The sequence below is a fragment of the Chionomys nivalis genome, chromosome 23 (assembly GCF_950005125.1).
Source record: "Chionomys nivalis chromosome 23, mChiNiv1.1, whole genome shotgun sequence".
NCBI lineage: Eukaryota > Metazoa > Chordata > Mammalia > Rodentia > Cricetidae > Chionomys > Chionomys nivalis.
The window spans coordinates 37,439,898-37,452,769 of record NC_080108.1 but is presented as its reverse complement, the minus strand read 5'-3'; the positions used below and the strand labels follow the sequence as shown (position 1 = coordinate 37,452,769).

The 12,872-nt window shown below is 39.6% G+C and overlaps 1 protein-coding gene across 2 annotated transcripts in view; it reads right to left on the bottom strand.

Moving 5' to 3' along the window:
• The window catches only part of Gas2 (growth arrest specific 2), a 113,456-nt gene that overhangs the window by 57,057 nt on the left and 43,527 nt on the right, over positions 1-12,872 (bottom strand). For both annotated transcript variants that reach the window (XM_057756219.1, XM_057756218.1), the window contains exons 4-5: positions 12,596-12,737; positions 1,472-1,535 (exon numbers count right to left, since the gene is read on the bottom strand). In XM_057756219.1, the coding sequence (XP_057612202.1) occupies positions 1,472-1,535; positions 12,596-12,737 (206 nt within the window). The remainder of the gene's footprint in view (positions 1-1,471; positions 1,536-12,595; positions 12,738-12,872) is intronic.

Genomic DNA, 12,872 nt, shown 5'->3' with positions numbered 1-12,872 from the left:
CATTTTACTGGCTCATGTGATCTCAACACCTACATGCACATGGTGCACATACAGACAAGCAGGCACACAATACAAGCATAAGTAAACACATGAACTTTAAAGGCACAGAAATTTTCACTCCATGACCATCAAGATAAGAAAGGAAATGCATTTGATTAAATAGTATCAATGATGGCTTAAGCAAAGATCACATGACTTCAGTGTTAGGAGTGCTAGAGGCATACCTTTAATTTTAACCCAGATCTGCATCAGAAAAATGACTAATTAATTGAACATTTATTTGCCTCGAGATCTCTTCAAATCTTTTCATCTTGATCTCTCCTTCTCTAGATTTCATACAACTGTCTCATGGCCTTGTCCAGTGGTTGGCAAGGTTGTAAACAGGGAAGCATGAAACCAGAGCAAGCTGGTTTGGCTAACAGGATTCTTTCCTCAACTTACCTTGCTGTGATTGCTAAAAAATTACCTGTTTTTGTCCTTTAGGACATGAAAACTTTTCAGAACACCTCTTTCCGTAATCATAAAGGGGCTAGAGAAATGGCCCAGTGGTTAAGAGCATGTACTGCTTTTACAGAGGACCCATGTTTGGTTCTCAGCACCCACATAGGGTAGCACACAGATGCCTATACCTTCAACTCCAGGGAATCTGACACCTTATTCTGGTCTCTGCAGGCACCTGCACGAACAGTCACAGACTTCCACACAGAAGTACATGCACACACTTACTGTAAAAATAAAAAAGTAAACCTTATAAAAATAAGCTTGTATCTTTATTTGTTAACAACATAAAATGATATAAAAATTAGCCCCATTCAATTCAAAAGTAAAAGTTCTGAGGGATAAAAATTGATAAGAGACTCAAGAAAAGATGCAAATGGGAGACTAAAATTATTAAACAGAAAAGAAGGGATGAATGGGGAGGAAAGGAGAGAGAACAGATTTCCCTTTGAATAAACGGTCCCGTCCCATACAGTGTCAAGTAGGAACCTGCAGAGATAGCTACTTCCTACTTTTGCAGAGGGCCCGCCCACGCTAGGCAGATCACAACTGTCTGTAACTCCAGTTCCAGGGAGCCCAATACCCTCTTTGGGAGTCTGCAGCAGCTACATGCACATGGTATACATACAGACAAGCAAGCACATGATACAAGCATAAGTAAAAATAGATACATAAACATTAAAGGCAGAGATCATTCTACTCCATGCTCCATCAAGATCGGGAAGGAAATGGATTAAATTGTATCAATGACAGCTTAGGTAAGCCTGTCCTTGCCTCATGCCTGCAGTGTTGAGCATACTGGAGATGTACTTTTAATTTTAACTATGGCTCTCAAGATGATCCAAGCAATTACATTTGCTAAATGGTTTCTTCACATCCAGTTTGAATTTCAATGATGATAAGCCAGCATGTTTTTGTTGCATGCGGCTGAGATATGTCTCCTCCTTGACATGATCGAGGAGGTCTTACCTACCTGGCTGCAATCCGGCCAAGCTCTAGTAAACAGAGACACACTTCTCGGGGCTGCTTGTGCAGAACTGGAAGACAAGACAGACGTACATGCCTTTACAACAGAAAAGACTGTAAAGTGTCTATGGGTGACGAGCTTGCCCATGATTCCCCTTTAACCCTCACAGTCAGCGATGAGTGGCTTCTCATTCTGGCATTCATAAGACTTATCCCAAACCCTCAACTGAAGATGCACAGTACTTTCTGAAACTACATCTGTGTCCCAATCCCCACTGATCCAACGAACTCGCTATAAAAACATTGTCTTCAATTAGTTAATATTAGTAGGTCCATATTGAATACGTATGTAGCAGTAACTATAAGTGAGAAACTTAAACATACCACACACAAAACTAGGCAGTAAGCATTAACTTTTTGAATATACTAGGTACACACCTGGTTCTTATATCAAATTGAATTAATAAGTATAAAAATTTATAAACAAGCTTCTTTGTTCACCTCCAAATAAAGGCAGATGTCAAACGGAACCTCCAACTTGATGTTCTCTCCTAATCAGTAATTGTTACTTTAGAAAGAGACACACTCCACTGACCAGATTCTTAAGACATGGGAGTATAACAGGGTCCTATCAGTCATCATTGCCCATGAAATGTGCCGGTGACAAGCCTTTATGAGGTGCTATTTCTGTACTATATGGCAGTATTACATAGTATTAAATTCATATTCTGTGATTAGGCTTGGGTAGCTTAGCACGGCAGACAATACATACTTGTATTTCTGAGCCCACAAGAAGAGTGCCTGTTGCTTGTTCTATTCTCCTAACCAAAAGTGAGGCATTGGAAAAATGTAATATTCAACATTAAATAAAATAAATAATGTAACAAAACTGTGCATGGAGGAAAGTGTTCAAAAAGTTATTATTCTAATAAAACTATATATGTATAATAAAAATAATCTTGCTCTAATTCATAAGGCTAGAATTTTATAACAATTCAAGCCCCACTATTTATTTACTTAATCTAAATATTCTAATGTCTCCACTCATAATGTATCAGTGATATTAAGGCCAAAGATAACAACAGGATTTGTTTGGAGTAGATATGAATATTAAACATATATTTATTTGGAATATTAAAATTTGTGACTTCATTTGGCTTAAAGGGACATTCAAACTAAGTATTATTATTTGGTTATAAAATGCCACTTTTAGACTTTAAAAAAAACTCATTAAAAATGCTTACTAAAAATATAATTGATCATGGAAAACCTGAAACAAAAAATATTCCCATTCCCAATAAGCAAAGTTTTAGGTGACCAGTGGAGAACTGTCACAAAGCCTAGTTTCTAATTAGGTAAGAGTCTTTAAATGAGTGAGAACATCACAACTTCCAGCTGCCTGGGCTAGAAGGACAGCCATCTCATGAGGCCTAATGTGTTAAATCAACTTCAGTGCAATGATCTGGGGAATGTGACGTTACACCGTAGCGAACACCACAGAAACAGGAGCAAAACGCCAAAATCAATCTAGGTCATCCATTTTCTAAGACTCTAACTTTTTAAAATACGGTACTAAGATAACAAAATGAGTGGGAGGAAGAACAAAGGGAGTGAGGAAGGAAGTGTGGAGAAGAAACTTCTGGAGTCTTCTGTGAAAGCTGTGTGAAATAGGTGGCCAAAGCTCCAGGAGCTTTAGCTATGACGTCATGCATTTCTCAATGAAAACAACACAAAACCCCTGGTGGCCAGAGGAAGTGGGTCCATTCACAGGCAGTGACTAACTCTAGAAAGCATCAGCTGACACAAATGGCATGATTCTTTAGTGACTTGGTGTATACTGGTGTGCAAAGAGGAACATTACACAGAAAATGAAATTTGTTGGGGATAATATGAGGAGTGTGACATGAAGGGTACATCTCCATTACGCATCTCCTGACTTCCTTGTTGTCAAAATAAAACATTTTGCATGCCAAACTCAAATGTAGACTCCACATAGACATGCGAGAAGATCAGTTTGAGAAACTGGAGTAAGTTCAGGGCTCCCATTATCATCTTTACAGAACTGGCCCAGAGACAAGCGAAAACAGAACTCAGACGGGGGAGGAAGATGGGAGAAGCGGACGAATGAAAACACAAAAGGATTGTTACATACATGTGTGTGAATGTATAATAAAACCTGTAACTTTGCATGCAAAATTAAAAATTAATGTAAAACAGAGTGGCATTTCACAGAAAAAGGAATCTCACAGAAAGACTGAGTTTTAATCTCAAGTTTCAAGGGAATTAGCATCCTTTTTATAGCAATAGTAAAATTCCTTCAATTTTCATAGCTATGAATTACTGTCTTCTACCATAATGGCCTTGCAAATATTGATTAGACTCTGCTTAAAATGGTCCAAAACAAAACAAACCAACAAATACAAGCAGACAAAGAAAACACAGTGAACTGTGACTTGCAGGCCTGGCTAATATATCGAGGTGCACAATGCAGCAGTCTTCGCCACATCTGATTCCTCGACACATTATGTGTTAGAACAGTCTTGTGGTAAGAGTTGAGAGAAAGTCAAAAGCTAGAAAGATGATATTGCCTAGCATTTCTAGAAATGACAAGAATTTAGCTTTGAGGTTAAATGCTTATTTAATAAGCAAAAAACCACTTTCAGCACATCACTGGAAAACTGGATTTAGAACCGTTCAGTAGCATAAGTGTATGTATTAGACCCAGGAATCAACCTTGATGTTTATGCCACAACGAGCTCTACTCCAAAGGCAGTAGGCGGAAAGAGGACTGTGGGTGGGAGTGTGAGGCCTCGTGGGTATTATGTGTTATATGGAGAAGAATTCTGTAAGCTCTCACCTTCCTAAGGAAAATCAACACTTCCCCTATCTCATAACTCTCTGTGGTGATTAAATAAAATACAGTGCTGAGCATAGCACTCGGAAAACAGCAAACACTGGCCTGAGGGCAGCTCTCCTCTTCATTATTACACGCTTGTTGTTATTAATGATTTGCCTAGGAAGATCATTTGTTTGAGTCAATTAACATTAATGCACTTTTGTTTGTTCCTATGACCATTTTATTGTGCCCTGTAGTGAGCCAGTTATTACATTCAGTGTTAAAAGAAATATTCTAGAATGAAAAAAAGAACCTTATGGTGGGGGGGATGCTCATTCAGAGCATCTTATGACAATGAGTATTTTTAATTTTATGAGCTGATATAAATTTATAAACTTTTGCTATTACAAGGTTGTACCAGTTACAAATCTGAGTAATAATTACATTTATAGAAGTCGTGTTTAAGACTAAACACCTCGACACTGATTTTCTTAAGAATAAAACAGCTCTTAGTTTGATGTTGATTATTATATGACAGGCTGCACCATCAGGTTGATACTGCTTCCCTAGGAAAAGGAGCCCGGACAGCAACTCAGGATACATTGAAGCAGGAATGGTGGTGCACACCTTTATCCAAGTACTCGGGAGGCAGAAGCAGGCATCTCTGTAAGCTGGAGGCTAGCCTAGTCATCTACAGGCCAGCCATGACTAGGTAATAGTAAGACCCACCCCCCAAAAATAGTTTATAACCTAGATGGAAGGCTACTCACCCAGGAATAGAACCTGATTTTAAATGTCACAGAATCTTCAAGAACAAAGTACATGAGACTGTGTATGTGTAATTAACCTTTAACAAATGAACAAACAAAGAAATGTACAGAAAGTTTGATGTTCACTTGGTTTCTATACAAATAAAGGCTATAGTATTTAGCCTTGGAGAGCAACGTTTAGTATAATTTAGTAAAAGAAAATGGACCACAATAGTATTGGGATATTGTTTTAAAATTAGGAATATATTATAAATTCATGGCCAAATATCATCTCACAGGAGATAATAAGTTCTAAATAAACCAAAGGGGGAGATAGGGAAATAGACTGAAGGGCAGAAAGGCAGGGTCTCTACACAAGGCTGCTGATGTGTCTTCTACTTCTCTTCTTCTAAAAGAATCTCATGGCTCTGAATCAACGCTACCGTCAGTTCCTTGATAGTGAGATGGGGTCCATCCAGAGGTCAGCAGTACAGTTATAACATGGGAGGCTTTAGGAACATCCTACCCTTACTGATCAATATCTATTCTTCCTCACACTTTACAGGTGATGATTGGCATGTCTGAAAGCCAGTGTATTAGTCAACACTATAATATCTTTCATAACTTCTTTCTTTACTAAAAATGTATAAGTGTGTGGTGGTTTTATGAAGCATGCTCTACTTATGTGAAATACAGGTCAGGGTGAGTATGATGACTTGGTGGATTCGGTAGATATTTCTCTCTTGGTGTAGTCTATATAATCAAAGACTGAGGGCCAGGAAAGTGGAGGGTCAGCTACCAATTGTTCCTTGTGTGTCATTATTCTGGGTGGTACCCACAGAGAAATCTAATTTAAATACAAGAGCTATCAAGGGCAGCCATGTTTGAGGTACAGAACAAATCAAAGGGTTTAGTGCCTAGAACTATGAACTATCAAACATTGGTCTGCAGCTGAGAAGGGCTCTCACAGCACCGTGAGATGGCTGCCACTAATTGTTAACCCAATGCCTAGGAGACAGGCCTACTGGCTCACTGGGGACACAGTAAGGTTAGCCTCTGAGAAGGTCTGTGAGAGACCGTCTTAACTGAGCTGATTGACAGGAGGACTTAACGATGGAAAGGACCATTCTCTGAGCAGGAATTCAATAAGGACGGCAGGCTGAGCATAGGTAAGTGTGCATTAGTTCACAGCTCTCTAATCTTGACTGGATGTAAAGGAACCACTTCTCTCATGTTCCTGCCTCTGTGACTTTTCTGCCATGTAACCTAAAATTCTGAGCCATCTCCCTTAGTTTGCTTTGGTAAAGGTGTTTTAGTACCACAACAGAATATTAAGACATAACAAGGCTGAAGATTTCTATCATCAGTGGTTTTTAAAACAGAGCGAGGCATGCACACCAATAACACAAAGAGTGCTCACACATGTTCTCATCCTTGGGCGAAGCACGGTAGGAGAGAACAAATGGAGTGAATTTGGACGAAGAAAGGTGCCTGAGCACAGGTTTGCTTTCTCCAGCACGAAGAATGCTGATCAGGGAAGGGTATCTAAGTTGGTTTTATTTACATTGAGTTATTTTCCTTTTACTTAGAATAATCCCATACAACTTGAGAAGCTTGTTCAAATTATTCATTTCCATAAGGGGTATAGTGTTTGGAGGTGAAGAAAGCAGCATTTGAATCTTGGACCAGCCACTTAGCAGCTGTAACTTGGGATAACAAAAGATTTGATTCTCCCGGTCACAGGCTTTTGTTTGTGCAGTGACATCGGCTGGCAAAGTACAGAGAGTAACACCCGTGCTGTGCTTAGCTGCCCTTGATGAGCACAGAGATATAACCATGAAACCTGGGGCAGTGCAGATCCCACCCTGCAAGAGTTGAAGCTGCCCACTGTCCTTTCAGTCAACTTCGATTCTCTAAAGCCCCTGAAAGCTGCTACCCACGAAGCAACTCAACAGTTTCCATCAACTCAATATTATTGTCCTGGACATTTTTCTGGGCACTGTGCAGTCAGCTAGTTCTGAAAAGGGATGCCTGGGTTTAAATAAAAGCTAATTTGGGGATGGTGGTATATGTCTGTAGTCCTAGCACCTAGAAGTGGAGGCAGGAGGGTTAGAAATTCTAATCATCCTCACTACATAATAAGTTCCTCCAGGTTGACTTGGACTACTTGAGACTATTCTCAAGAAAGAGAGACAAAGGAAAAAACAAACAAACATAATGAAATAAAGACATGGTTAAAATTTTAAAATGATATTTTTAAATACAGAAATTTTTGAAAGAAATCTAAAGGAAAAATGAACCTGGAGAAAAAGAAAAATTAATGTAAACAACCTGGAGCTAAATCAGTACCATGGACTTGCTATCCTGCACTAATACTAATAACTAGCAAATAAGAAAATTGGTTTGATTTAACCCATAGTTTAACATATTCTTAAAGTTTTCAATACAGACAAAACAAGAACAAGGACTGGGGGTGGGATGGGGGGAGGGGATATCACACAAGGGATGCAGGCATCAAGTATTTTTCTGATGCAACCAGTGACCAGGCAGTGGAAGGTGGGGAGGTCTGTTTCACTTTAGTGAGACCATAGGCTTGCTATGGAAACAATCTGGAACCACAGAACCCTGCTAGTCACAGTGGTGCATGGAAAGAATAGGAACCACACAAGCACAGACACAGGGAGCCAGAATAAGAGTGACAGTCACACAAGCCACACAGTGCATGCTACACAGCAGACAGCAAACCCGTCTCTCGGTGGGCAGATTCTTTCTCTGAGAAACAGATGAGCAGTCACTGCGCTCCAGGTCCTACAATCAGCCAACAACATGTTGATATTGATATAAGTATGTCAAGCAAAATGTGTGCTTTTAGAATTCCCTGACCCTCCCTCCATTGCCCAGATAACAAAAATGTGTATAAACAGAGCAAATCAAACATGTCTACAGAAATAAAATTAATAACTTAATATATCCTACACCAGTTTGCTACTGTGGGCTGCAGATGCTCCTTAAAAATAAAAGCATCACTAGTAAAGAAAATGGACTGTACTTTAAAACCTGAGAAAAGCATGTAAGAGCACCAATCTTAAGACAAAATTTAAAACATTTTAAACTTGGAATAAATCATATATTTCTGACATTAATTTAAATGACAAAATAAGACCCATAAAAATAACCAGTGTCATTTTAAAGGTGGTTAAAATCCTAAATTAACATTCGAAAATTCATTGATTACTGATGGAAGGATTACTGACAAATACAGTGTAATAATCTTTATATATCTCTGAAATTAAACAAAAATACTTTCACCCCTTTTGTGTTCTAAATTGTGTAACTGTGTTACTCCGTTATTAAACACACACTAAAAGGAGAAACGAGGAATTATTCTGATACTGAGCTGATGAACAACAAACTTTTAAATTCAAGAAAATCTCCATGGCCATCTTTTTCCATGAAAAGAGGACGTGCCACAGAGGAGTATTGGCCTCAGTGAGGTATCACATGGAGACAACCAGAGCTAGAGCTCTACAGAGTATGCAGAGCCATGGCTTCTGCACCATGGCTCCACACAGTTCTGTCACCTGCTCCACACAGCCTGAGTGGAAAGGCTTTAACAGAGCGAGACTGTATGAAAGGTCATGAATGATCCCAACTTCTTCTTAAGATACACTAAGCAAGTCCTCACTGTCTCCAAGCACAAGCGGAGACTTGTCAGTTAGGAGGCCTGGTGTGTTAGTAAGTGAAGACCAAACCACTTCCAACCCAGTAACTCTCCATTCTCCTTCCACAATATGAACGTGACCTTCTTTTTTCTACACAGATATAAGCATGTCTAATGTTCACTGTGGGGGCCTTATGTCCCCACTCCTTACATGGTCTCATGAAAATGATTTTGATTTTGATATCTATGGATCATGGTAGTTTGTTCAAAATAACATCAAATGCCAGGAATTCTTATTTTTATTTTTTAAAATGCCTCAACGGACACTAGGGTTTCGCTCTAATTTCCTTCAGAGAAGTCAGTAGAAATTTAAAAACTTGTTAAAACTGTGTTACTATATCTAAGGACAAGCTACCATTCTAACTTTCTTCAGAAATTTATTCTCAAAAATCTTATATGCAGGTGTTTCTTAACTTTCATTTACCAATATCATTTCAGATAACATTCATTTATTACCACCAGTGAAGCATTGGCAGCATTGTACCAGCATGCCCAGTGATTTTATCTCAGTTAACTAGTCAACTTAGTCTTTTTTCAGGAGGTTCTTCATCACCTTTCTCCCTGTTTCTCTTTGCTCATTTCTGAAGCAATATTTGAGTATGGGTTATCTTATTATCTAAAACTGACATTTATAGAAGAAAATTATCACTCCAAGTCAGTATTTGGCCAGCTGAGAAGGGACCAAGAGTTCAGGGTCAGCAGGGTGGAAGTGGAGCACATCTTTGATCCCAGCACTGGGGAGGCAGAGGCAGGCAATTGAATCTCTGTGAGTTCGAGGCTGGCCTGGTCAACAGTGCAAATTCCAGAGCAGACTGAAAGCTACACAGAGAAACCCTGTTTCAAAAAGCAAAACAAAAACAAACAAACAAAAGGTCAAGGTCATCCTCAGCTACAAAGGAAATTCAAAGCCAGTTTGAGTTACAAAAGTTGGTGTTTCAAAAAAGAAAAAAGAAAAAAAAACCCACAAGAGGATGACCTACAGGTCACACCCTGCCTGTGCTGTGTGCTGCATACAAAGTTGTTTTCCCAGAATGAGAAAGGCAACCTGATCGACACCTGGCATTGGCAGCTGCCACCCTCCCAGTTCTCCCTAGAAGTCCCCACCACACCGCCATGAAGATTTCCTGACATTTTTGCTGTGGAAAGACAGCAGATCGAGTCAGCTGAGAAATAACTGCAGGCAACACTGCTGCAGCACAGAGCAAGCAACTACTGGCTGCTGCCAAGATAAGGAGGCTTTCTCTATGCAGGCTCAGCCCTCAGAGCAGCGTGAACAGAAGCCTCTTCACACAGGCAGCACTGTGATCTAGTTTATCAGTCACTCACACACATTCTGCCCTTCATCAGGGCATCTTTTCATTTTGCTTTCTGTTCAAAACACTGGGGCACAAAGGATGTTCTTCATCACACACCACTGAAACGAAATCTTGAGGTAGGGCAAAAAAAGGAAAAAGAAAAACCTTGCCCTAAATTCCCTTTCAAAAGTGAAGCGTGAAAGACCTCAAGCAGAGCACACAGCACCATTGTTGTGGAAAAGGCCAAGGCCAAGGCCTGCAGCAGGGCTCTGTCGCATCCTCAACAGCGAAAAATAATAAAAACACCCAGGCAGAAAGGCTCCTCTGGGAAATGAGATTTTTCTTTGTCCTTCCTCTTTATTGTCATTAATATCCATGGGCCCAGCTGTTTCCTTTCTCCAACTAATCCTAAATCAATGCTATAATCTTGACCCTCTTCACTGGGTCCCTGGGCCTATAATACACCTCCATATACCCACTCTCACCCCCTGAAATTTCAAATGTATTTTTAATTGAGCAGCAAACAGAGAGCCTGATTATCTGGTTTAGTTTGGTACTGATCTTAAAAATAATTTTTAAATTTTAGAAGACCTGAAATCTTGGGCTTATCGAATCTACTTGAACATTTAAATACCTTTTAATTTAAAGTTAAAAGCTAAGATATATCAAAATTATAACAAACTTTCTTTTCATAATGCCACTTTGTTTTGTAACAGGAAGATGCAGGCTGTCTAATTTTTCTTTACTTAACTATACTGTTACACACCAAGATCATGAAATAAATTTCTTTAGTGTCTACAGTTTCCAGACAAAATATATTATTTATGAGTTAAATTGAGTTGGGTTTTCCAGAGCATAAAGGTACACCACAAATGTGAATTGCAGAAGTATTTCCAAGGAGGAATCTGGTACCACATTGACTCCTGCTGGATTCTACGGAAAGTCCTATTAGTCCAGACAACAAAAGGACTCAGAATGAAGACCACAGCAATATGCAGAGCTATTTATAACCCACTTGTACTAAATTTTACCAGTAAGTTAAAAATGCATCTTTAATGAAACCCTGCACAATAATCAAATTCATAAATTAGTGCAGATCTAAAGCAGTTCTCCTGTGTGGCCATTCTTTAAATTTATTTTAAAATGTGATGATAACTCTCCCCTTCCCCGGGTGAGACACAGGATGTCCTCATGACTGACATTTGACTGACTGTAGCTACACGACAGACATTGCTAGACATTAGGTTTGCTTCCAAGTCACTCCTCTTCATTTCCTTCCTATAATTCTTCACTATTAACCTGACACCCCTAAAAGTTAGAATCTATCTGTCACATGGCTACTGGGCTGAAGGGGAGCCATCTCCAACAGAAGCTCATATCTGTCACCAACAAAAGTCAAAGCCTGCTCGTTCAATGAGCCTTCAGGGAGGCACTGCTGTGTGTGCCACACAACTGTGTAACTACCCAGCTTCATGCTCTTTCTTTCTACTTTAGAATACCCTCCTACACTGAACCGATATTAGTCTCTTCTCCGCTGAGGAAACGCCCAGACTGTGAACGGCCATCTTTCTCTCATCTTATCCCCTCCTCTTGGAACAGACACAAATGGTCTCAGCATATGAAATGCCAAGTTCCCATTGTTGAGTTTTCTGGGTTTAGCAGAGAAATATTATTATCCAAGGCTCAGGGACAAAGGCTCTTTCAATTGTTTGGAAGGTTGTTTATGGACTTATTCTCTAACGGATGCTTGGCTTACTTGAATGGTAATATTTGGTATTATGTGATTTTGTAAATTGATTTTTAAAGCCCTAGACAAACAGAGCCAAAACTTTCCTTTTTCCATTAGAAGTCTCCATTCTTGACTTTGCTCCATTTCCGTAAGGGTAACTTAGTTCCAATATTCTTCAAGTTAGAATTCCATTGTAGGGGACTTCTGCAGTAAGCTTGGACATTGAATCCCAGTGTGTCAGGCACTGTGGAAACACTCACTAGTTAAACATATCGTATGTCTCCTTCCAAGAAATTAAAAATCTCATTGTGTGGTCTGGAAATGGATTGCCAAAATTCAATCAGAAGAAAAAACACCAGGAAACAGCAATCAGGGAAGGTATTTTCACTGAGATGTCTGTCTTCTGAAGTTACTTTAATACCCCCAGACACATCTGACTTTTAACCCTAAAAACAGTTAAATACATAAACGAGTAAACTTCAGTCTCAACAAAGAAAGAACTGAAGTTTTCCCCCTTCACGGAAGTTCTCCCTTGATGGAGCACAAACACTTCGCTTGTGTGGATAGTGCTCAGCTCTGGCTGGGAAAAGCCTGGCCCCTTCTGCTCCTGTATTATTTTATCAACTAGGTGGCCAGCAGTAAGATGGTAGATGCATTTTTCTACCACGACTTGTTACAACTAACTCCCACTTGTTTAAAATAATCTAAAAAGCAGCAGCACACAAAACCTGTAGATGCATACGAAAGGAGAAAAGGCAGTAATCATACCCCCTCCACTGAAGTCGTGACAGAAATACATACCCAGGCCTTCAGATTCAAAAAGACAGGTTTCGTCCACCCCCAAGTCTCGGCACCAGGATAAGAAATTGGCTGTGTTGTCTCGGGCAAAAAAGGAGCCTGAGGGTGCGCTGGCTTTGCACGGAATCTTCTTCAGGGGCAGAGTCTAGAAGATAAAGAAATCACAGTCTGGTGGGGCGCGAGGCAAAGTCATCTCAGAGACACGTTAAAAATGCACTTGTGCTTTTAACCAAACGCTTTGCAATTTATCCTGTGCTGACAAATATGTTTGTGAAAAACA